The 25314-nt window shown below is 37.8% G+C and overlaps 3 protein-coding genes across 4 annotated transcripts; 2 read left to right on the forward strand and 1 right to left on the reverse strand.

Moving 5' to 3' along the window:
- Positions 1-13882: 13882 nt before the first annotated feature.
- LOC141725052 (uncharacterized protein At1g15400-like) lies at positions 13883-15672 on the forward strand. The gene is made up of 2 exons (XM_074527430.1): positions 13883-14273; positions 15599-15672. The coding sequence occupies exons 1-2, from the start codon at positions 13883-13885 to the stop codon at positions 15670-15672; spliced, it is 465 nt and encodes a 154-aa protein (XP_074383531.1).
- Positions 15673-18125: 2453 nt separating this feature from the next.
- Positions 18126-22286, forward strand: LOC141723345 (uncharacterized). The gene is made up of 11 exons (XM_074525136.1): positions 18126-18598; positions 18689-18773; positions 18867-18918; positions 19182-19256; positions 19629-19679; positions 20367-20429; positions 20641-20706; positions 20796-20834; positions 20972-21094; positions 21203-21295; positions 22008-22286. The coding sequence occupies exons 1-11, from the start codon at positions 18499-18501 to the stop codon at positions 22152-22154; spliced, it is 894 nt and encodes a 297-aa protein (XP_074381237.1). The 5' UTR covers positions 18126-18498; the 3' UTR covers positions 22155-22286.
- A 136-nt stretch (positions 22287-22422) lies between these two features.
- LOC141723346 (uncharacterized) lies at positions 22423-25308 on the reverse strand. 2 transcript variants are annotated; one of them, XM_074525139.1, is made up of 6 exons: positions 25180-25308; positions 24846-24954; positions 24089-24174; positions 23824-23888; positions 23163-23245; positions 22423-22961 (listed from the first exon to the last, which is right to left on the reverse strand). In XM_074525139.1, the coding sequence occupies exons 2-6, from the start codon at positions 24924-24926 to the stop codon at positions 22869-22871; spliced, it is 408 nt and encodes a 135-aa protein (XP_074381240.1). In that variant the 5' UTR covers positions 24927-24954; positions 25180-25308; the 3' UTR covers positions 22423-22868. The 2 variants fall into 2 exon arrangements, with proteins under 2 accessions (XP_074381240.1, XP_074381239.1); XM_074525138.1 differs by having other exon boundaries at positions 25120-25273.
- Between the last annotated feature and the right edge of the window lie 6 nt (positions 25309-25314).

Genomic DNA, 25314 nt, shown 5'->3' on the forward strand with positions numbered 1-25314 from the left:
TACTGCAAGGTGTGGGCTGCTAGGCCCAATAAAAAGATATATGATACTCAGACCAGAAAGGTTAAGCCTGATTGACCAGATCAGGCCTGATGAAATAAAGAAGGCCCAAAAGCCCTGATTATTAATTAATTAATTAATAAGGGAAAAATCAGCTATTGAGAAGAGTCCCGATAAGGATATAAATCCTTATAGATTAGCCTCAAGGGGACCTAAAAAGATAAGGAATCAGTTTCCTACTATCCAGGACTCCAGAGTCCATTCTAATTATGAGACTTGCCCACCAAGTCTCCTATACCAAGTCTAATTCAAGGACTCCCAACATCTATATAAGGGGTCTCACCCCCACCAATCAGAACTACGTTTTTTGGCTTGATTCTCTAATTCACAGAGATACGTAGGCATCTCGTATAGGCAGAATTAAGCTACGAAACACGAGAGCAGCCATTAAAGGCCTTGAGCTCCCGAATCTTGGTAATAAATACAGCAAATAATAACCTTAGTTTTTTATCCATAACATTTGGTGCCGTCTGTGGGAAGGCACAACAACAACCATGGCGAAAACACGGGGAACAATTAGAGCTCTAGAGGAAGGAACACCATCAGAGACAACCCAGGTGATTTCATCAACCGTGGAGGTTCATCCCCATTCAACTTATGCATCTACTCGGGGGGAAGCCCAGACAGGGGCAACTCAACCTCAGCTACAAGGGACTAGAGTTGTTCACGAACCGAGCCGAGTCGAGTTTTGATCGAACCGAGCCGAGCTTTAATTTTTTTTCTGATGAGCCGAGCCGAGCTGAGCTTTCTTAACGAACAAAAACATGTGTTCGAGCTCGAGCTCGTTAACGAACGAGCCGAACACGAGCTTTTATCGAACAAAATCGAGTCGAGTCGAACCGAGCCGAACACGAGCCGAACACGAGCTTTCTCCATCAAAACGAGCCGAGTCGAGCCGAGCCGAGCCGAGCCGAGCCGAGCTTAATTAAAAAATTCTGGTCAAAACACCGGTTGACTGTTAAAATAACAAACCAAATACTTTTATTTTTTTCTAAAAATTTTGTCATATCACTAAAAAATATTGATCTTAACATCCGTACGATTGGATCATTCATAAATATTTTTTAAAAAATCGAAACATTAATACGATACTAAACACTAATTACAAGTACAAGTCAAAACACCGGTTGACTGTTAAAATAACAAATCAAATACATTTATTTTTTTCTAAAACTTTTGTCATGTCACTAAAATATATAGATCTTAACATCCGTACGGTTGGATCATCTATAAATATTTTTAAAAAAATCAAAATATGAATACAAGACTAAATACTAGTTACAAGTATTGTTCAAACAAGTGGTTGATTGTCAAAATAACAAACAAAATAAATTTATTTTTTTCTAAAATTTTTATCATGTCACTAAAATATATAGATATTAACATCTGTACGGTTGGATCATCTATAAATATTTTTAAAAAAATCAAAACATTAATACGAGACTAAACACTAGTTACAAGTAAAGGTCAAAACACCGGTTGACTGTTAAAATAACAAACCAAATGCATTTATTTTTTTCTAAAACTTTTGTCATGTCACTAAAATATATAGATCTTAACATCCGTACGGTTGGATCATTCATAAATATTTTTTAAAAAATTGAAACATTAATATGAGACTAAACACTAGTTCTAACAACTATTCAAACAATTGGTCGATTGTCAAAATAATAAACAAAATAAATTTATTTTTTTCTAAATTTTTTATCATGTCACTAAAATATATAGATATTAACATCCGTACGGTGGATCATTCATAAATATTTTTTAAAAATTGAAACATTAATATGAGACTAAACAATAGTTACAAGTAAAGGTCAAAACAACTCTTGACTGTGAAAATAACAAATCAAATACATTTATTTTTTCTAAAAATTTTGTCATATTACTAAATAATATAGATATTAACATCCGTACGGCTGGATCATTCATAAATATTTTTTAAAAAATCGAAACATTAATATGGGAGAAGTACTAGTCAAACTACTAGTTTACCGTTAAAATAGCAAACCAAATATATTTATTTTTTCTAAATTTTTTATTATATCACTTAAATATATAGATCTTGACATCCGTACGGTTGGATCATTTATAAATAATTTCAAAAAATCGAAACACCGACCAGGAAATAAATACTAGTTACAAGTAATAGTCAAATCACTTGTTAATTATTAAAATATCAAATTAAAAAATTAATTTTTAATATCTGAATTTTTTCAAATTACTAAAATATATATTTTGACATTCGTATAGTTCAATAATTTAAAAATATTTATAAAAAATCTGAATAAAATTCATAATAATTAAATATATAAAAAATAATTTTTTTTAAATTTTTTTTCGAGCCGAACCGAGCCGAGCTCGAGCCGAATCGAGCCGAGCCGAGCTCGAGCCGAGCTCGAGCCGAACATGCCAAAAGCTCGGCTCGAGCTCGTTTTCTTAACGAACACATTTTTGTGTTCGAGCTCGAGCTCGAGCCCTTAACGAACCGAGCCGAACCGAGCCCTTAACGAGCCGAGCTCGAGCTTGTTCGTGAACGGCTCGGTTCGCGAACAGCTCTACAAGGGACAACTCCCCCGACTATTCAAGGTACGAATCCTCAAGTTCAACAAGTACATATACCTGTAAATTCTCGACCCGTCGGGTATGAATATTCAACTATTGTTACTACTAACCCCCCTTATGGGATGCCCCTTCACCCTGAGGTTGGAGGAAGCGGATATGCTGGGCGAAGCGAAGCACGAGGGCAGTCGCCCCCCTATATACGAGGTTTGGGTCCTATCCCTGAGGATCGGGAATTTTCCGGTCCTTACACTGAGAGAGACTCCGAATCTTCGGATAATGAAGTGGCCCCGAGAAGGAGGCGTCCTGGAAAAGAGCCAATGGCCGATGGAAGGCAACGCCCCCAAAGCACCCCATGGGCGAATCCCCAAGAAGTGCAGGAAAGGATCAGGGCTCATGAGGCTGAAATCCAAAGGCTGAGGCGTGATTTGGAGGCTCACCAGGCCACCAGACCCCAGATACCTCCTAGGGGGAGAAATCCTCCTCCTGTCATAGACCTGGATGGTCCGGTAAGAAGAAGGGCTGTTGTCCCAAGAACTGATCCAAGCAATCTCCTTCCCCTTGGAGATCCTGATGATCCAACTCCACCTTTCACAGAAGAGATAATGAATGCCCATATCTCAAGGAAATTCAAGATGCCCACTATCAAAGCCTATGATGGCACGGGAGACCCCGCTAATCATGTTAGGACATTCTCTAATGCACTGCTGCTGCAACCCGTGAATGATGCTATAAAGTGTCGGGCCTTCCCTCAAACCCTGTCGGGTATGGCTCAAAGATGGTACAGTCGCCTGCCCCCAAATTCTATTGGATCGTTCAGAGAATTAAGTCAGGCTTGTATTAAGCAATTCATCAGTGGAAGAGTCCATGAGAAAAGTTCAGCATCTCTTATGAGTCTTGTGCAGGGAGCTAAAGAATCCTTGAGAGATTACCTAAATCGTTTTACAAAGGAGGCTTTAAAAGTCCCAGACCTTGATGATAAGGTAGCCATGATAGCACTGCAACAAGGAACTAGGGATGAGTTTTTCAAGATGTCCTTGGCCAAACGTCCCCCTGAAAACATGTTGCAACTCCAAGAGAGGGCAGGGAAGTATATCAAGGTTGAAGAAAGCATGAGGAAGACCGTAGTAAGTAATGAGCCCACTGGAGGCAAGAAGCGAAAAACTGATCTGGAGTATATCGCTAAGGACAAATATCCTAGAACCGAACAAAACCCTGATTCAACCCCCAAGAAGGGAGGACCTGGGCAAAAGTTCACTGAATACGCTAAGCTGAGTGCTCATAGAAGTCAGATTTTGATGGAGATTGAGAAAGATAGAGATATTCGCTGGCATAAGCCCTTGAAGGCTGATCCCGCCAAGCTAGATAAGAGCAAGTATTGCAGGTTTCACAAGGATGTTGGCCATGACACCGATGAGTGTAGGCAATTGAAAGATGAAATTGAGTTTTTGATTCGAAAAGGAAGGTTGAACAAGTATACTGGAGATGGAGGGGACAGAAACAATAATGGAAGGAAGAACTTTGAAGATCGTAGGAGGGACCAAGACGATCAGGGGCGGAATCCCCAACCTAGAGGGCCGGTTATAAATGCAATTTTTGGAGGACCACGACGCCCTCGAGGACCTGTGATAAACACGATCTTTGGAGGTCCAACTGCTGCTGGATTGTCCAAAAATTCCAGAAAGGCATACACCAGGGAGGTTATGCATATTGTTGGCGAAGCCCCGAAAAGGGCCAGGACAGAAGTAACATTGGCTTTTGATGATTCCGACCTAGAGGGTGTGAAGTTTCTCCATGACGACCCGCTCGTCATAACACCGATAATAGGAAATAGCCCGGTTAAGAGGGTCCTTGTGGATAATGGTGCTTCTGTGGATATCTTGCTCCACGACACCTTTCTAAGGATGGGGTATAACGACTCCTAGTTGACACCAACCGACATGCCGATATATGGATTTGCTGGAGTAGAATGTCCTGTGGAAGGGATAATCAAATTGCCGACCATCATAGGTACGGAGCCAAAGTAAGCAACGCAGATGCTGGATTTTGTGGTGGTAAAGGCTAGTTCAACTTATAATGCTATCATGGGGAGAACAGGGATACATGCCTTTAAGGCAGTCCCCTCTTCCTACCATTCAGTCATGAAGTTTCCCACCCGAAACGGGATTGGAGAAGAGAGAGGAGATCAAAAAATGGCTAGAAGCTGTTATGTGGCCTCTTTGAGGGCAGATGGAGTCGGGGGGCAGGTTCTTCCTATTGAAGATATGGATGTTCGAGAAAATGACGAGAATAGAGGAAGGCCAACAGAAGAATTGGTTTCGGTTCCTTTAGACCCCGAGAATCCCGAAAGGATGACTTTCATTGGAGCCACATTGGAAGAGCCCCTTAGAGGGAAGTTGATAAAATTTTTGCAAGAAAATAGTGATGTGTTTGCTTGGTCAGCAGCTGATATGCCAGGCATAGACTCGGGGCTGATTACTCATAAGTTGAACGTGGATCCAAGCCGGAAGACAGTGAAACAAAAGAAAAGAAATTTTGCCCCGGAAAGACAAGAGGCTATAAAACAGGAAGTAGAAAAGCTCTTAGAGGCTGGTTTCATTGAGGAGATTCAATTTCCGGAGTGGTTAGCCAACCCTGTAATGGTGAAGAAGGCTAATGGAAAGTGGAGGATGTGTATAGACTTCACTAATCTAAATGATGCATGCCCCAAAGACTGTTTTCCGCTGCCTAGAATTGATACTTTGATTGATGCCACTGCTGGACATGAGATGCTGAGTTTCATGGATGGATTTAGCGGATACAATCAGATCAAAATGCATAAGGATGACATTCCAAAGGTATCATTTATCACTGACTTTGGTGTTTATTGTTATCTTGTTATGGCGTTTGGTCTCAAGAATGCAGGAGTCACCTATCAAAGGTTGGTGAATAAAATTTTTAAGGATCTTATTGGAAAGACTATGGAAGTCTATGTTGATGACATGCTAGTCAAGAGTCTAGTAAAGACTGATCATATAACCCATTTGAGGGAAGCTTTTGAGGTCCTAAGGTACCACAAGATGATGTTGAATCCTACGAAGTGTGCTTTCGGAGTAGGATCTGGAAAATTCTTGGGATTGATGGTCTCAAAGAGGGGAATTGAGGCTAACCCCGATAAAATAAAGGCAATCCTGGATATGGAACCACCAAAAACTGTCAAGGATGTTCAGAAGCTCACAGGAAGGGTTGCGGCGCTAGGACGATTCATCTCCAAGTCAGGAGACAAGTGCTTGACATTCTTCAAATCACTAAAGAACATCAAAGACTTTGTATGGAGTGAGGAAAACCAGAAGGCATTTGAAGAATTAAAGAAGTATATGGCCCAGGCCCCGTTGTTGGCTAAGCCAGTTCTGAGTGAAGTTTTATTTTTGTACTTGGCTGTTTCAGAGAGCGCCTTGAGCGCGGTGTTGGTTAAGGAGGAATTGAAAGTCCAGAAACCCGTATACTATGTCAGCAAAATTTTGCCTGGTGCTGAGTTGAATTATTCAGCTATTGAGAAATTCGCTTTAGCCTTGGTAATGGCTTCGAGAAAACTGCGTCCTTATTTTCAGGCTCACCAGATTGAGGTGCTAACAAATCAGCCCCTAAAAAATATCATTCACAGTCCCAAGGCAAGTGGGAGATTGATTAAGTGGGTAATAGAGCTGGGAGAGTTCGATCTCAAGTATAAGCCACGTACGGCAATAAAAGCCCAGGCACTAGCTGACTTCGTGGTGGAATGTACTATACCCAACCAAGAAGCCGGGGGGCAGGAAGATGCCATATCTCAAGACAAGAAAGTCGATGATGGGGGCAAAAAGAAGGATGATAAAGAATATTGGGTTCTCTATTTTGATGGGGCATCAAAAACAAACTCCAGTGGAGCAGGATTGGTTTTGCAAAGCCCTGATGGGTTCTTAATTGAGTATGCTATGAAGCTAGACTTTCCAACCACAAATAATGAGGCAGAGTATGAAGCCCTGATAGCTGGCCTTGGTCTAGCTGGGACACTTAGAGTCAAAAACTTAAAGGTCCGTGGAGACTCGAAGCTGATCATATCCCAGGTAAAGGGAGAATTTGAGGCAAGGGATGATACGATGACTAAGTATGTCCGCCTAGTAAGGGCTGTGATGACCCAATTTAATGAATGCCATGTTGAACACATTCCAAGGGAAGAAAATGTTAAGGCAGATGCGCTATCAAAGTTCGCTTCGTTTGAGATTGAAGAAAGTTCAGGAAGTGTGTACTTCCGTGTTTTGAAGACACGAAGCATAGATGTTAAGCTAGTGGCTCCCATAGGCTTGGGGACGTCATGGATTGATCCCATCAAGGCTCACATTCAGACCGGTTGGTTGCCAAACGATGCAACTGAAGCACGGAAGTTAACTGTTCGGGCACTAAGGTACTCTTTGATAGATGGGATTCTTTACAAAAGATCTTTCGTGGTTCCCTACTTGAGGTGTCTCAGGCCCGATGAGGCACGCCTGGCTCTTGAAGAAGTGCATGAAGGTATTTGTGGACAACACTTGGGGGGCAGGGCCTTGGCTCATAAGATAACTCGTTTAGGTTTTTATTGGCCAGAAATGATGGCTGATGCCAAAGAATACGTGAAGAAATGTGACCGCTGTCAGAAGCATGCACCTGTTGTTAGACAACCCCCCGAGATGCTGACCTCTATCAACTCGCCCATTCCTTTTGCTATGTGGGGAATGGATATTTTGGGGCCTTTTCCCATGGCCACAGCACAAAGGAAATTTCTGATTGTAGTCATTGATTATTTCACCAAGTGGATCGAAGCCAAACGCTTGGCCAAGATCACAACTAAGCAGGTTACACAATTCTTGTGGGAAAACATTATGTGCCGATATGGAATTCCCCGTATCCTCGTCACTGACAATGGAACACAATTCAACAATGAGGAATTCAAGAAGTATTGTGAAGAAAATGAAATTGAGTTACGATTCACCTCTGTGGCTCACCCGCAAGCCAATGGGCAAACAGAGGTAGCAAATCGGATAATCCTGGATGGACTAAAGAAGAGGATCGAGAAGTCAAGAAATAATTGGGTGGATGAAATACTTCCAATATTATGGGCCTACAGGACTACCTGTAGAGTCACGACAGGAGCAACTCCCTTCATGTTGGCATATGGGGCAGAAGCAGTAGTTCCAGTAGAGATATCACATTCCTCTCCAAGGATTCAGGCTTTCAATGAGGAAGAAAATGAGGAAGGTCAGAGGTTAGCCCTGGATTTAATCGATGAAGTGCGAGATAAAGCACATGCAAAGATAGTAGAATATCAGAAAAAGGCTTCATTCTACTACAACCTAAGTGTTAAAGAGAGGTTTTTTAAACAAGGTGATCTAGTCTTGAGAAAAATAGAGGTTTCTGGTGTCGGACAGAAAGGAAAGCTTGCCCCGAATTGGGAAGGGCCGTACAGAGTCAAGAGCGTTCAGGGTAGAGGAACCTATAAGCCGGAAACTATGGATGGTTTTGAAGTCCCGAGGACCTGGCACGCACAAAACTTGAAGGTTTACTACGTATAAGATAGGCGAAGTACGATTCTCACTTGTCATTGTGACAAGTAGGTTTAAAAGCACCTTGAAGCTTTGCTTGCGTAGGATTTTATATTCCAGTAGAATTTACATTGTCTAGTTATTGTTGATTAGGGTCGAACCCATGCTGTGTAAGGTTTTGGAAAACCAGACTTCATATTAAAAAGTTTGAAATTATTTCAATCTAAGGATGTTTAAAGTTCAAATGCGTATTAAGATTGTAAAGTTAAAAATAGAAAGAGGCAAGAAAAGCAACATATAAAATATAACCCCGGAGGGTAACAAGTTCTTATATGAATGAAGTTCAAAAAGAAGATATACAAAAAAAACTTAGGCCTTGGAAGGCTGAGATTCCTCGGAACCACTATCCGAAGTCTCCTCGGATGTCTCAGTCGTTCCTTCGGACGTCTCGGTCATCCCCTCCGAAGTCCCTGTAGAGGTTCCCTCTGCGGGAGATGCTGGCTGTTGAGGCGCTGCTCTTAGAGGCTCTTCCACCCTGGCCTTCTTAGCGACAGACTCAAGCTCCTCTTCGGAAGAATCTTCCTCCTCTCCATCCTTGATCATATCAGCAAGCTTCTCAGTAACACCTCCAAGCTCTGGAACTCACACAGGGCAAGGAAAGGAGGACTGCTCGAGGACCTCTGGAAAATCATCCTGGATGGCATCCACAGCAGCGTCCCAGCCCTCTTTGTAGCTAACTGGGTGAAGAAGGGCATCATGCTCCACCATCAAGTCTTTGAATTCCTGGGTGTCCATCCAGCCATCAAAAGCTTTGTCCTTCTGCGCCTTCAGAATGACATTTTCTGCCCGGGCCATTTTTAGGTCAGAAGTGGAAGAGGCTAGTTGAGCTTCAAGGGCCTCTATTTTTTGGTTGGCCTCCTCCAACTTCTTGTTGGCATCTTTCAGGTCAACCTTCCAAGCCTTAGCTTGGTGAATTGCCCCTTGGAAATGGGCGTTAGCCTGCAAGAGAAACAACAGAAGTTTAGAAAAGAAACATGGAAAGATAAGTATGAAGGGCATAGGTAAAGGACGTACCGTCGCCAGAGCCAGGGCTCCAAATAGCTCATTCCCCTCTAAGTCCTGTTGAAGGACAAAATCTTGATAGTCCACCGGGGAGATGGAATGTTTAGACCATTCCTTGGACAGCGCCGTGCTGCCCACGATTGAGTCCTTGCCCCGGATCCCCCAGGCAGGTTGAAAATAGGCCCCTGGCCTCTGCTTGGTGCGCAAAACTTGGCTGGGGCCTTCCTCGCTTAGCTCCATTGCCTGAAGGAGGAACTCAGGGAAGCGATCACCAAGTCGAGGGTCTTTAAAGACCTTCCCAGCCCTCTTCATCCTGGTTGTCTCCAGGTCCTTAGGCTTAGTAGCCTCCTCAATCTTCTCAGCCACTGCAACAAACGAAGTCAGTTGAAGATCAATGGAATAAAAAATGAAGGAAATAAAGGAGGTAAGAAAGGGAACTTACTTTTCTTATGAACGGGCGAGAGGCCGCGTTCTACCAAGACGTTCTCCCGGATAAGATCCCAAGAATGGGAAGTACCGTTGTCTTGTGTAAGGAGGTTGAAAGCTCTAACCTCCTCCTCAGAAAAAGTTATATCATTTGGGCTCCCGTCCACGGCCAGCCCAAAGGATGATCGAAACAGGGAGCCCCAATCTCCACCTTCCCAAACAATGAACAAGAAATCTTTCTTCCACCCCAAGTTGTTGTCAGGGATGGACTTCCCATTCACGATATGGGGGATAGTGGGGCGCTGATTTATAGAAACCCAACCTGGACTTTTGTCAAGGCTATTCTTGAACTGAAAAATCTTTCTGAAGACAGCAACAGATGTGGGGACATTGTGCTTGGCGCATTGCGACAGATAGCACAGAATCAGCCTCCAAGAATTAGGGGGAAGTTGGCAAGGGCTGATGCCCACATCAGCCAGTAGCAAAGGAATGAATGGATGAACATTTAGTCTGATACCTGCCCTTAGAGTATCCCTATAGACGCATAGCGCGTCCTTCTTCCACTGACAGACCCTGTCGGCCGGACCTGTAAGAACCAGCTTAAAAGGTTCCTTGATTCTGAAGCAGCTGCTCAACTTTTCCAGCTCCTTGGGGTCTCGTAAGGCACTAATATGATCGTGCGCGTCCAGATGTGCATCAGTCGGGTACTCGTCCCCTCGAGTGTTGATCATATCGATTAAGGAAGTGTACCTCGATCGGATAGGGAACTCGTTGGACTTTCTAGCCACGTTCATCTTGGCCAAGCGGGTCATTTTCTTGTCCGCCATCTGCAAGAAGGACACATACAGGATATCTTAAGAAGGGCACCCAATAAAATAGACACGAAAAGAAAAGGGAGGGATTTTACCTGTAGAAGCGCTCCTAAAAAAGGCTTTGAGCTCCGACTTGCTGTTATTGCTCTGAGAATCTTAGCAGGAGGAGAAAGAAGAAAACTTAGAAATGAGAAGATAGGAAGTAGTAGCCTCTCCTCAATTCTTTATATAAGAGGAAAAGGAAGTTGAATGGACGAAAGCCTATTAAGGACAAAGGCCCATGGAAAAAGCCCAGAAAAAGGAACATTCCAGAATATTCCAAGGATTCTAGAGGATTCTAAACGGATCAATATTAAGCCCAATAAAGGAGGCCCAGTAAGTTTTGAAAAAGCCCAATAAATGAGGCCCAGTAAGTTTTGGAGAAGCCCAATAAAGGAGGCCCAGTAAGTTTTGGAGAAGCCCAATAAAGGAGGCCCAGTAAGTTTTGGAGAAGCCCAATAAAGGAGGCCCAGTAAGTTTTTGTAAAGCCCAATAAAAGAGGCCCAATAAAGAAGGCCAGGCCCAAATCCAATTAGGATTTGGAAAATACAATACCTTAAATTAAAGCCAAATAAAAAGGCTAGTGAAAGACCAAGATTCAGGTCGAATTGCAGGTCGTGGATCCTGCCCGAAAACTTTCGAGCAGGCACCCGAAAATAACGGATAAAAGAGACCAGGATTCAGGTCGAATTCCAGGTCGTGAATCCTGCCCGAAATTTTTCGACTAGATACACGAAAACAACGGAAAAAATAGGACTGAATTGAGGTCGAAACCTCGACCAGGAATGAGGTCGAATTAGCCAAACATCTTTCAGGAATGAGGATTAAAAACCCAGGTCGAAGTTCGACTAGGATCCTGATCGAATTTCAGGTCGTGGATCCTAGTCAAAATCCTTCGACCAGGAAGCAAGAAAACCAAAGAATTTTCGAACAGGATTCAGGTCGAAATATCGATTACAATCCTGGTCGAAATCCTTGTCGATAGGCTCATGACCAGAAGCTAAAAAAAGGTGGGGAAATTTTTGACCTAGATCCAGGTCGAAATTTCGACTAGGATCCTGGTCGTGGATCCTCGTCGAATTCCTTCGACCAGGATGGCAAGGCTGACCCCTATTTCGACTATGATCCTGATCGAAATTTCGACTAGGATCCTGGTCGAAAAAGGGCTGGAAATCTGAAAAATTCAGAAATTAAAGGATAAATCCCATAAAATTTGGGATAAATCCCAGAAAATTAGGGGAAAATCCAGAAAATTAGGGAAAAATCCAGAAATTAAGGACAAATCCCAGAAAATTAGGGAAAAATCCAGAAATTAAGGATAAATCCCGAAAAATTAAGGACAAATCCTAGGAAATTAGGGAAAAATTCCGGGAATAAGGGAAAAATTCCTGGAAATTAAGATAATTCCTGAATAAAAGGAAAATTCATTGTAAATGTGTAGGTCGCTCCACACTTTACGCGAAAACGAAACCCTGTAAGGGAATAAACAGACTTAACTTCTGCGAAACCTAATCAATGTTTCCCAAAAGTTGGGGGGCAAATGATAGGGATAAATAAATTATGATAGTATAATTAAATACTGCAAGGTGTGGGCTGCTAGGCCCAATAAAAAGATATATGATACTCAGACCAGAAAGGTTAAGCCTGATGGACCAGATCAGGCCTGATGAAATAAAGAAGGCCCAAAAGCCCTGATTATTAATTAATTAATTAATAAGGGAAAAATCAGCTATTGAGAAGAGTCCCGATAAGGATATAAATCCTTATAGATTAGCCTCAAGGGGTCCTAAAAAGATAAGGAATCAGTTTCCTACTATCTAGGACTCCAAAGTCCATTCTAATTATGAGACTTGCCCACCAAGTCTTCTATACCAAATCTAATTCAAGGACTCCCAACATCTATATAAGGGGTCTCACCCCCACCAATCAGAACTACGTTTTTTGGCTTGATTCTCTAATTCACAGAGATACGTAGGCATCTCGTATAGGCAGAATTAAGCTACGAAACACGAGAGCAGCCATTAAAGGCCTTGAGCTCCCGAATCTTGGTAATAAATACAGCAAATAATAATCTTAGTTTTTTATCCATAACACAACCTATCAAGAACCTAATATTTAAATTTATTAATGTTCTAAATTTATTTGTTTTTTAAAAATTATTAATTATTTTATAATAATTGGTTGAACCGCAAATCGACCCGCAATAATTTCAAAGTCGCAATCGTAATTGACGCGGTTAACCGCAACCGCAAATACAGCTGCGGATGTCAATTTTCTAAAACCGCTTCTCACAATTTGATTCGACTTTTACCTTAAAATCGATCCGATCTGAACCGCTTATGTCCGTAGTTCGCATAATTATCATATCAATAATTTGTCATCCCACCGCAAAGTCCATTCATTTCGCTCTGCATGATGCCTAATCATTATTTTGTTGATCAAGAAGAAAGGAATGATTTGAATAATTATCTATTGCATTATCCAATTTTAATATAATATTGAATTTATTGTGAAGTGTGAAGACGCTGGCCGCGCCATGAAAACAAGTCCAAATTCACACTTGAACGGCTACTAGAGTCTAGAAGTCAAATCAAGTCAGTTTATAACTTACCCGTCCTTAAAAATCAACAACGGTAGACATTTTTTGACACAAATGACACCTCCTTCCTGATCAGACATGGAATAAATATTTCAAATTTTATAATCAATTTTTCTGTGGTGTGCCGAAGGTATACAACAATCACAAACTTAATTTTGTTTTATTTTGATTGACCAATATTTCTTCATATTTCTTAATTTTATTTTATTTTAAGTTATCTTTCTTATATCTATTTATGTTAGAAGACTATATATTTCAATTATGTTAGAAGACTGTATATATTATTGAATATATATCTATTACACACATATGCATATATGTATATATTATTAAATATATATATTAAATATCAAATTTTTATGAATTTAAAGTATTTTTATTATGAAATTAATATAATATTTATTTTTCGATCAAAATTTGATATATAAAATTTTATTATGTGCCCGCACAAAATTCGATATATGTAACATATATATTTGTATAATTTTAAGCATTTTTTTTTGACAAATAAGGCTTATAGTTTTATAAATGAGTATCTGTTCTCATAAATCTCGGGGTGAGCGAGCATCGAACCCAGTTTCTAGGACGACGGAGTATAAACTCTTAATCACTTAAACTATCGAACTGTGCTCAATTTTTTTTTTTAAGCATTTTTATTCTTACTACGACCCCATGGTTTGTCTCTCACTACCTGCCCCACTACACCTATAACAAATTATACACACAAAACCTCTGTATCCAACTATCTTCAACCTATATCATCTCCCCCACCTCATTTCAAATCAAAATCAATGGAAGGATTACAAAGATCTGCAGTATCATTCCGAAGACAAGGCTCATCAGGTCTAATCTGGGACGATAATCTCCTCAAAGCCGAGATTGATCGATTCGATCAGCGAAAAGCTAATCAGGACCTAAAAGACGAAGAATCAGAGAAGAAAGATGAACAGAACAACGCCGTGAGATCCGTCGAGAAAGTTAAAGACGAGATTAAACCGATAATGACCGTTGGATCTGGAAACACGATTGAGAGGAGCAGATCTAACGGCGGACGCGCGTATCGGACCGGAAAAGTGTCGCCGGCGATTGATCCGCCGTCGCCGAAGGTTGCGGCGTGTGGATTCTGTGGAAGCGCGTTTGGGAAGAGGAAGGAGGCGCGTGGGCAGCGTAAAGGTAGATCTGGTAAGCGTAAGGTGCGAGGATGAATGTATGTATACATGTGTTGTGTATGTATGTGTAATTTCGAGGTTGTGATGATGAATGTTTTGGAAATTTGTAGTTGAGATGTAATGTGAGTAACATTATAGTTATATAGTTTGAAATGAATGATATGAAATTCAATTTTATTCAGTTGTTATTAGTTGAATGATTTTGCGAACTTTTGGGCAGTTTTTGCTGTTTTAATTATTTTGTCAGAGTTCGATTTGAGGTGAACATCGGGCGAACTTCCGGAAATGAATAATCTCGTTAAATGAATGTTATTCTCGAATTATACGTTTGATTCGGTTAAGTAGTGCTGTAGTATCAGTAAAACTTCCGAAATGGATAATCTGGGTAAATGAATGTTATTATGTTTAATTAAGTACTGATGTAGTAGCTTTAGTTTCAGGGAAGTGTGGGCTATAATAAAATGTGAATTGGTAACATTAGTGATGTTGCCTGTTGGTGCTTGCTGGTGTGTCATTTGTGAAGTGTGAATTGTAGGTCGTAAGCGAACCGAGCTGATCGTTAGGTTCGACTCGTTAAGTAATCGAGCTCGAGTTCGAACAAGAAAATATGTGCGTTTAGCTTATCGAGTCGATCTGAGTTTTATAAGTGATCGACTCGAACTCGATTCGATAAGCAATATACATAAAAAAAATCTAAATATATACATGAACATGTTCTATCTCTACTCGTGTCTTCCTAGTTATTGGGCTTAAATTTTATTTTATTTGAGTTGGGACTTGTTTGGACTCTAATTGTAAAAAAAGACAAAAAAAAATTAATGACTAACTCAAACTCGACTCGTTAAGAAAAAACTCGAACTCGAACATGTTAAGGAAAAATTCGACTCGATTTGTTTACAGCCCTGGTGAATTGGTAACAACTAGGATTACATGCTTTACAAATGCTTAACAAGCAAGTATTCGTTCTAATAAATATCGCGTGAGCGAGAATCGAACACAAAAATCGAGTGACAAGAGATAAGTCCTTGTTTATCTAATTCATCAAAGAAAAATATTTAATCGTATTAATATATATCTAAACTTGTCATTGAATAAAAACAAAGTTCTTACAGTTCTGACAGTTAAACCAAACTTTCACAACTTGGTGGATAAGTGGTTAGTTTGGAAGTTTTCAATGGTTAAAAATTCGAAAATTTGTGACCACAAATCTTTCCAATATACACTCGTTCTCGCTGCATTGCCCAAAAATTAGACAAAGATGAAGTTGATAAATTAAAAAGGATAGGCAAATCTGCACTTTTTTGCAATTTGTACTTTAACGGGTTGTGATTTTTTTAGGCTATGCTCCCGAGTTTCGTAAGAAGGGAAAGGTAAGGGCTGTCAATCGGGTTGGATCGGGCCGGATATTGTAAAATCCATATCCAAACCCGAAAATTTTATCCATATTCGAAACCGAAAAATACCCGAATCCGATCTATCGGATTTCGGATCGGATTCGGGTATAACCGAAATCCAAATTTTTTTTGAATTGGATATTTCTAGCCGAACCTGAATTTGAAATCTGAAAATTTATATAATTATTGATATTGCAAGTGTTTGAGATCGAACACGCGTCTTTGCAGAGAAAGAGTTTTAACATGTTATTTTTAACCACTGCACCACATCATTAATTGTGTTATTATATGTATAGTTAATATTTAAAAAATCAACTCTAACTCATACCCAATTTTTTAGATTTATCACTAAAAGATATTTTGTTAATCTTATAAATTTTATCACCCGTTTAAATGATTGAATAATTATATTTCATTGAACTTTATAATTAGTTAATTTTTAGCATAAATATAAAAATATATGTTCTAAAACTATATAATAATGTATAATGTATATTATATAAAATAATATATATATACTATAAAATTATAATGTGTAATATATAAAATTTTAATATATATATATATATATATATATATATATATATATATCAGGGTTTTTTCGGATTTCGGGTAAGGCTGTCAAAAAAATTCGAAAAATCTAATATCCGTCCGAAAAATTCGCATTCGAATCCGAGAAAAAACGGATATTATCCGTATTTGAAATAAAGCGGATATTATCCGAATCCGAAATCAAATAAGTATATGATATTTAATTTATATAAATATATAATTATATATAATTTAAGATTTATTCAATTGGTTTATAGTGTGTGTATATATATTAAATATTACATTTATACAAATTTTACACGACTGTACACATACTTTATACATATATAAATATATCATTTGAGTTTAATCGTAAAAAATATTCTAAAATCATCGTCAATACGGTAGGGTCATAAAAAAATTTCAAAAAATCTGACATCCGTCTGAAATATCCGCATTCGTATCCGAGAAAAAACGGATAATATCTGTATCCGAAATAAAGTGGATATTATCCGTATTCGAATCCGACGATTACAGACGCGGATACAGATATAGGCGTATCTGTATCCGAATTATCCGTTTGAAACCCCTATTTTCGGGTTCGGATTAGGTTCAGATAGAGTTTCGGATTTCGGATCGAGTTTCAGATCGGCATACTTAATATCAAAATTCAAATCCAAAAAATTTCGGGTTAAAAAATTAAATCCAAATCCAAAAAATCGGGTTTGGTGAATCCAAAATTCGTGTTTTGGATTGGGTATCCGTCAGATCGGATTTTTTTGCCATCCCTAGATAAATTAAAATTAAATAGTAAATAAATTTTTAAAAATCTTACTATATCATATAAAATACTAGAATTCATAAATTTTCATTTGGTTGTAATAGAATTCAATAAAATATATAGAATTTCATAAAATAATTATTAATTTTTGAACACATATTTAGAGGTATCTGTTTGATATTTATTATGATTTTTGTGAATCAAATGATACCTCGATAAGATTGATGATTAAACTGATATGATATTCGGTGGAGTGACCAGTTTGATATTGAATCCGAAAAGAAAGTAAATGAATGCAAAAGGAAATCCTTCAAAGGATAAGTTTAGTGTTGAAAGGAGAAATAACATGTTTCGCTCACTTGCTCTCAGGATTAAGAAATCAAAGAGAGAAATTAATTCTTGAGAACATCTTCAGTAGGGGTGTTTGGGGTGTTTGCAAGGTGCCAACATCTATGTAACAAGCATATTTGGGTGTCTTCGTGTTAGAGAGGTAAGGGTACTCAAAGGTTGCAAAGAGAAGTTGCGGAAGAAAAATAAAATGTACAGAACAAAAAACCTAAAGTTCTGTTCGGATCTCCCAAATTCTTAAACCAAACTGGTCAGACATCAAATATTCACAACTTACAAGTTACATCTCAAACACACCTAACATAATTTTAATTTTTAAGCGGAAATGTGAGACTAAACTTAGCGGACGTTTGGTTCGTTCATCAGAAACGGAAAGAAAATCAGAAACGGAATCGAGGAGAAATGAAAGTAATGATACCAAATTGTTTTCCTGTTTGGTTATGATTTCAGAAACGGAATGGACGGAAATGAAAATTTAATATTTGATTTTTTTAAAATAATTATTTATTAGTTTTTTAATTATAAAGAATAATTTTTGATATATATAACGAAAAGGGAAGTGGGTTATTGGTGAAATAAAAAATAATAAAAAAATGGAATTCTAATACCTAGGAGGTAGGAGAGAATGAAAATAGAGCGATTTTGGGTAAATCCAACCAAACACCCCTTAGGGCAGTTCAGTGTGTGTACCAGGTGGTTTATTCATACACTATACATGTCAATGGCCATTTTTTTAGAATATATTATTTAGCTTTTCTTTTCAGATTAATCCATCAGGAATAAACTGCAAAAGTCTTTTATCATATTAGGTAACAAATCCATCTGAAATTTTAAGGTGTAAGACAATGCTCAACCGGATCTATTTTCTAACACGTTCGTTTCTCCAGATGTTAGAGGAAGACTCAGTTGGAACTTGGATCTTATATTATATTCTAACAAACGAGTTTGAGGTGGAAAAGAGGTAGATATAAGGTACAGCAAGTAATTAGGGTACTGAATCAGAAGTGTCACCATATTTATGTATATTAAGTCAGTAGAATACCTAACTTAAAAAAACAGTACTGTGGAATATCAAGAAAGCCTAACAGTTCCAGATATTACAGACAATCCACATACTTCTTATTCATACAACATATTTAGCATAGATTCAGCAGAAGCAAACTAGTTCTTACTTGGGAAAATCAATGGCAACTAAAATGCTGATAACAATATTGTTCATCATCACTTTCACATTGACTCAGTCTCCAACCTCTACAACTTCACTGCCTTTTGTGGTCTTTCATGGTAATGAATTAAAAGATGCAGTCTTGTTTCTTGATTCTCAATGTTTCATTTGGTTTTAACAGAAACATTTACTTGTTAAACTTTTGACAGGAATTGCAGATCAATGCAGCAATAAAAGACTCCAGAACTTGACAGCAACTTTAAGTAACTTGTCTGGTGCTCATGGAGAATGCATGTATGTTATACAAACTTCACTGAATAACTCGATGTAGCGAGATTATTCACAGTTTGTAGCGAGATTATTCACAGTTTCTCTTTACTAATGCAGAGAGATTGGAAATGGAGTTTTGGATTCATTCTTTATGCCTATTCAGAAACAGGTTTGTCAAATGTAGTTTTACAAGCTTTTCGACTAAACTTGATGCAGGGCAGGGGCAGATCCTGGAATTTTAGTTTAGGGGGGCACCAGACAATTTTTGAGAATACCCCTTTATATTTTAGAATTTTGAGGGGACACTTTCATATACTTTCAAAAAAATTGATGGTGAAAAAATGTAAAATTTGATTTTACGGGAGACACATGTTCCCCGGTACCCCTTACTAGATCCTCTCCTGATGCAAGGTGATGAATTTGACATTGTAGATTGAGATAGCTTGTACAAAAGTGAAAGACATGAGTGAACTGGCTCAAGGCTACAACTTAGTTGCAGAATCCCAGGTAAAGAACACAATTTTATACTGTTCTCATGCTCTCTTTCTGCTCATAATGTTGTTGAATCTCTCATTCTGATAGCCTCTATATCACTTGGATCGTTAACGATGGCCAATATCATAAATAATTTATAATTGGATCCGCATAACATACAGTAGCTATAAATCCGATTTCAGTAACCTCACGGGATTAGATCACAAGGAAGAACTTTGCGAAAGGAACTGATCCATAGCAAGAACTTTTTCAACTAAAAATGAAAAAGTTAATTTGCAAATGTTAATTAAGCAGTCGCACTAAAACCTTAAGGTGGTAGAACAAAGCCCAACAGGATCTTATACTCTTCAACAACAAACACTGAAATGTATACAAAATTTGCAGGGAAACATGGTTGGACGAGGAGTCATTGAGCTATGTGATGGAGGGCCACCGGTAAGTATTTCCAACTTTCTGATGAAGAATTATTGGCTGATCATTATCTTTTCAGTTATTATTACACATACCATATTCACATGATTAACAGTCTATGAAAGCAAAATGAAAGAAGTTTCAAATTGCTCTCAAACAATGTAGTATGATGAGGATAGCTGCACAATATAATACAGCACATACCGTAGATGCAGATATCTGCCTAAAAGTGTTACAAACCTTGCTGCCCTTAGCACATCACAGGCCACTCGTGTAGCGCCTTGGTTCTGCAGAAAAAAAAACATCAGTATAAAGTTTCCACCCAGTTAGAGGTGGCTGCCATGAATTGCATTAGCAAATAGGACATGAAGCGCGAATAATCTGCATTTCCTGTAACTGCAGTCCATTACCATCCTGTTTTCCACATATACAGATTCTTGTTTACGATTAGATCCCTAGTTAAGTATAACTAAACACAGAATACTGGTTCAAATTTGACTAGTATCTGCTCAAGTACACTAACAATTCCTAATTGGGTTAAATATCAAAGTGATCACTCAACTGAATATCATATATCAGTTTTATCATCAAATTCATCAAATTCTGTCTAACATTTGTTAAAACACTGAACATATGGCAAATTTTAAACATTTTACTTGCCATTTTGTGATCTTTGCAAAAGAGCTTATTATTTGCACTTGGTTTAAACAGGTGAAAAACTTCATAGCATTAGCAGGCCCTCATGCTGGAATAGCCTCTCCACCACTTTGTAATGTATGTTCTCCACTCCCTTTTCCTCGCTGCACAAAACGTCTGCAATACTTGAACGAAGATCATCACTTTAATGTGCTTTACTCTTTCTATCACCATAATCAAAACGGAGATAAAATCATTAAATACCACAACTCCACAAGCATTCCAGGAACATACGCAATGCAGGAGTTTGTAATATGCAACAAGTCTTGAAGTTCCTCTTTTTATGCAGGTGACTCGATCATGCATTCTTCAGGCCAGCTTGATCAATCTAGGCGTATACACTAAGTTTGTCCAGGTTCCAAAATCACATTTCTTTATAGTATAAGTTTCTCTATCAGCTTCGCTTGATCTAGTAGTCCAACTTACATGTAAAACATCGGGCAGGAACGTTTGGCACCTGCTGGATATATCAGAATTCCAACTGTGAGTCATAATTAGTATTTGATTCGTATTTACATCTGTTAAAAACTAAAAGAACTCTAAGCACAATTCATTCTCAACAACTAACAGTAACAAGTTCTTGTAACTACATAAGCTAAGCACTTAAGTTTCTTCTTCAGGACATTGAGGGTTACAAGGAAGGATGTGAGCTTCTTCCAAAGCTTAACAATGAAATCGAAGGTCACCGAAACTCAACTTACAAAGAAAGGTTTGCTAGTTTGCAGAACCTGGTGCTAATCAAGGCAAGTTTGAACTTCCATACCATGCAAATGTTTATGCAACAATGGAAGTGTGACCAATTAGTGACTTAAATGTGTACCATCTTTATCCCTCTTATTATGTCTCATCAGTTTGAACAAGACCGTGCATTAATACCAAGAGAAACATCTTGGTTTGGTCAGTATGAAGATGGATCCTGGAACAGAATCTTGCCTGTGCAGCAGGTATTTATTTAACTTCCCTAAAAATTCTAAGTATGAAGTTTTTTTTTCTTTTGCAAAAATATGCCAATCATCCTAGTGTAAAAAAATTGGATGTGCTTGGCTAAACTTGTTCCGAGAAAATGAGTATTTATCTTTTCCAAATAGTACCTATGTTGGTTTTTAGGGGTCAGTTTTACAATATAGGACTGTTGTAACATACTTATTTTTAAAATAGACGACTGTTGCAACATACTTACTGCGTTTATAAATCGCGATGAACAGAGCCGGTCCTGAGATTCGAGGGGCGCTAGTCGAAATCAATTTATGGGGCCCTAATATACATATATAATGAAAATTCATATATATTTACTAGAAAAAGTTAAAAAATTTTGGGATTCTTGAATGTCGGGGGCCCTAGGCGCAAATCTTGCTCGCCTATAGTCAGGGCCACCCGGCAATGAAGATAGCGCCGTGTACTTGTTACAAAGCAAATGTTATACTACTATACCACTCTTGTTAGTATGTTGTCGCTGTAATTTGTCAGGGGAACCAAGCATTTTGACGTTTTTTTTGCAGATAAAAATTAAAAAAAAATTAGTCCTCACTTTGGGAAAAGAAGACCTCAAATCCATATTTTTGAAAGAACAGACATCTTCAATGGGTGTTCCTGAAAACCCCATAACGATATCAATCTTTCCATCAAAAGTAAACTTAAGGATCTCAATGTGTGCAGACAAAGCTGTATACTGAAGATTGGATTGGTTTAAGAGCTCTGGACGAGGCTGGAAGAGTGAAATTCGTAAATGTCACTGGGGATCATCTTCAATTTTCGCTCCCTGATATGCAGAAGCACGTAATTCCTTACTTGATTTCAGTATAGAGGAAGCATAACAAAGTTATTAGTTACTGAACTAGCTGGTCATACAAGAGGCCTATAAGAGCACGTATCGATTGCATACAACTTTTCGAAGATGTACTAACATTGTTTGCATAGAGCATCACTACATTTAAAGACCACAGAGTCCATGAATACAGACACAGCTGGCAAAAATAATCCAAACACATTAAAGGAGCACCGGGTATAAGATTGATCTTAGGTAACAAATACTCGAGGTTGATCATAAATATACATTTCTATCACTGATCCAACTGCACTTGTGTAAATATTATGCAGTGATTCGATGACTTCCAATAGTTAGATAATTGCTATGAAAGGTGTATAAATCTAAGCAGTTAAACATGTAAATAGTAATGATAATCTAACGTAATAAGCATATCGTTTAAAACGAAAAACAAATATTATTTCCATATAATCTAAGCAATAAAATATGAAGAGTATGCATGCCTACTCATACATATCACTCTTTGAATACCAGGCTTATGAATTGCTATTCAGCAAAAATAAATATTATTTTGGATCAAATATCAAAATATCTAATTATATAAATATAAGAGGCCAACTCTTTAAAAAATTATGTAATGTGGCCAGAAATGAGATTAATTATTTCATGTCAGAAGGTAATACTGAAGCCCACTATGCAGCCTCCACTTAGGTAAAGCTCGTTTTGTTTCTCTGCCAGATGACAGTCTGGGGTCAGAGATATTTTCTTGCAAGAGCTCGAACCTTTGTATTAAAATGAGTGGAGGTAATGCGCGATCCAGGTACATACATTGGATTGAGAAAGATCTGCAAACAAAACATTTATCAACAAATATAGTGATCCACAATTGTATAAAGTCGCTGAACTTCTATATTATATTCTTTTACTTAAAAACACGGTTTGTATGAGTAAAAAGAAGAAAATGAAAGCTGTGTAATAAGAACTGCCTGTTTCTATACAAGTAGATATTAACAGGGTACAGTATGAATCAGTTCAGATTGGAGTACCTTTATATAGAGTTCATGAACCTCTTGAAAAAAGCTTTTGATCCCATCATCATTCCGTGGGTCATGAAGCAGCATCAGTCGAGTATGTATGGTCTCGTTAAGGAATATATTTATCAAAAGTGGCATGCAAAATTGCAAATTATATAGTTTGCATGATACAATGCTAAAAGCAAGTGAATATCGGAAAACAATTTAGCAAAAAAAAGAATATCCAAAAACATAAAAAAAACTAAAATGATAACTGTGAGTGACAATTAAGCAAGATTGTAATCCAATAATTAAAGCAGATATAAAATAGCACAAATACAACTTATTTTGACTCAATCCAGCGAAAGTAAGAAAGAGTGAAGGAAAGAATGCTTAACAAATCAGAACACCTAGTTAGCTACCAGGCCTGTTCTATAATCATAAAATATAAGCGACCAACTGATGCCATATTTTACTGAATAGTATTGATTGAATCATATATAGTATTTAGTATTTACGATCCATCAGAAATTCTTATTGAAGGCATTCATGTACACGAGTTAGTCATTTTATATTTTATAATCACAGAGTACGTGACCAAAACAAGCGAGACAGAGTTTATAATTAAGCATTTAACCATGTCATTAAGTATCATTGCATGCTTATAAAAAAAATAAGCACATAATAGGCAGGATATTCCCCGCAGTCACGTACACTGAAACCACCAAGTCATTGAATCTGTCAATTGCTTTTAAGAGCCTGGAAATTTTGGAAAGGAAAGATTGATAATCATTCACAATGATTGACAAATAAAATGGCATAAAAGCGATATAAAATTGAATTAGAATAAGGAAAACATTTTGTAAAGCTATATGATCAAGGGGCGCTGATGAAGCTATGGTCATCTCAACTGGCTTGATATGATACAAATGAAAAAAGATAGGTAATGAGAATCTCACATAGAACTTGTTGTCCATGCAACGTCCTGGACAATATCCAGTGCTGCGTTCAAGATAAATTGGTGCTGTTGGGCAATATCTTCTTTCTTGCAAATAATATGAAGTAGGTGTATTATTAAATAACACATACACATCAATATAAAGAAATCAAAAAAGATGCGTGTAACGAGAAATACGAGTCCAGCATTACATAAGAGATCAAAACATGATCGATTTTTTCAAGAACCGTGAGGAAACATTAGACACCGTACTGATCAACTTCGGAAGATATAGTTCATTAGAGCATCTCCAATGGTAATTAGTAGAACTATTAGCTAAAACATGACAATTATGTAAAATTTTAGCTAAGGAGAAGGGTGAAGACTCCAATGGCATTATATATAAATATGATATCAAAATTATACCTAAGGGATTTAGTGGTTCGACAAATTTAACCAACCAAATGTGATTATCTATATTTTTTGCTAAGGGGAAGTATGGTTGAAGTGCTCCAAATTTTACATAATCTCTAAATATTGCCACCTAGACTCCACGTAGATAATTTAGCTAAGGGTTTTGTACTATTGGAGATGCTCTTCGTTGGATGTACACGTACATAACTCTAAACAAAATGATACAAACAAAACAAACAAATGATTGACAGAATGTAGATTCAGTGTAATACTTTTACCTACGGAAATTCTAAAAACAGGCTTAAAATAAATCCTTCAACAGCTCAATCGCTCAAACGGAGACTATATAAGGTAACCGAACATACTTTAGGGGCAGCACCAACTTCAGCTTCATAGATAGGAATGTCATTCTTGCTAATAATCATAAAGCATGCTGTACTTGTCATTGTCTTATCAAATCCTCTATTCTAAAAACTGCAATTAACAAATTAACAGGTAACTAAATTCAGATATGAGATTAGGTGTATATAATATTATAATTCATTTAAAACCCTAATTTAAACCGATAATCATACGCCCAATTAAATACTGCAAAAACAAATTAATCAAAATGAAATAAATGCACTCTTTTTCACACACCAGATCAATGCGAGTTTATATAAACATGTGTGTATAGTCTGTGTAGAAATGGCAGTGGACCTGATTTGCCAAGGACTGAAGCTTTCCACCAGGTTTGTTTTACCAAATGAACCGTACCTTCAGTTTAGAATTACACTCCTAATTATACTCCCTCCTTTGTCCCAGAATACTTTTCTCGTTTGCTTTTATTACGTT

The sequence above is a fragment of the Apium graveolens genome, chromosome 5 (assembly GCF_009905375.1).
Source record: "Apium graveolens cultivar Ventura chromosome 5, ASM990537v1, whole genome shotgun sequence".
In the NCBI taxonomy this organism is placed as follows: domain Eukaryota; kingdom Viridiplantae; phylum Streptophyta; class Magnoliopsida; order Apiales; family Apiaceae; genus Apium; species Apium graveolens.

Coding starts and splice junctions, on each gene's coding strand:
- LOC141725052 (XM_074527430.1), top strand. CDS start 13,883: ATGGAAGGATTACAAAGATCTGCAGTATCATTCCGAAGACAAGGCTCA. Junction 14,274..15,598: donor GCAGCGTAAAGGTAGATCTG/GTAAGCGTAAGG, acceptor TGATTTTTTTAG/GCTATGCTCCCGAGTTTCGT.
- LOC141723345 (XM_074525136.1), top strand. CDS start 18,499: ATGGCAACTAAAATGCTGATAACAATATTGTTCATCATCACTTTCACA. Junction 20,707..20,795: donor TATACACTAAGTTTGTCCAG/GTTCCAAAATCA, acceptor AACATCGGGCAG/GAACGTTTGGCACCTGCTGG. Junction 21,296..22,007: donor GAATCTTGCCTGTGCAGCAG/GTATTTATTTAA, acceptor CAATGTGTGCAG/ACAAAGCTGTATACTGAAGA.
- LOC141723346 (XM_074525139.1), bottom strand. CDS start 24,926: ATGACAAGTACAGCATGCTTTATGATTATTAGCAAGAATGACATTCCT. Junction 23,889..24,088: donor GCATGGACAACAAGTTCTAT/GTGAGATTCTCA, acceptor CAAAATTTCCAG/GCTCTTAAAAGCAATTGACA. Junction 23,246..23,823: donor GTACGTGACTGCGGGGAATA/TCCTGCCTATTA, acceptor AGACCATACATA/CTCGACTGATGCTGCTTCAT.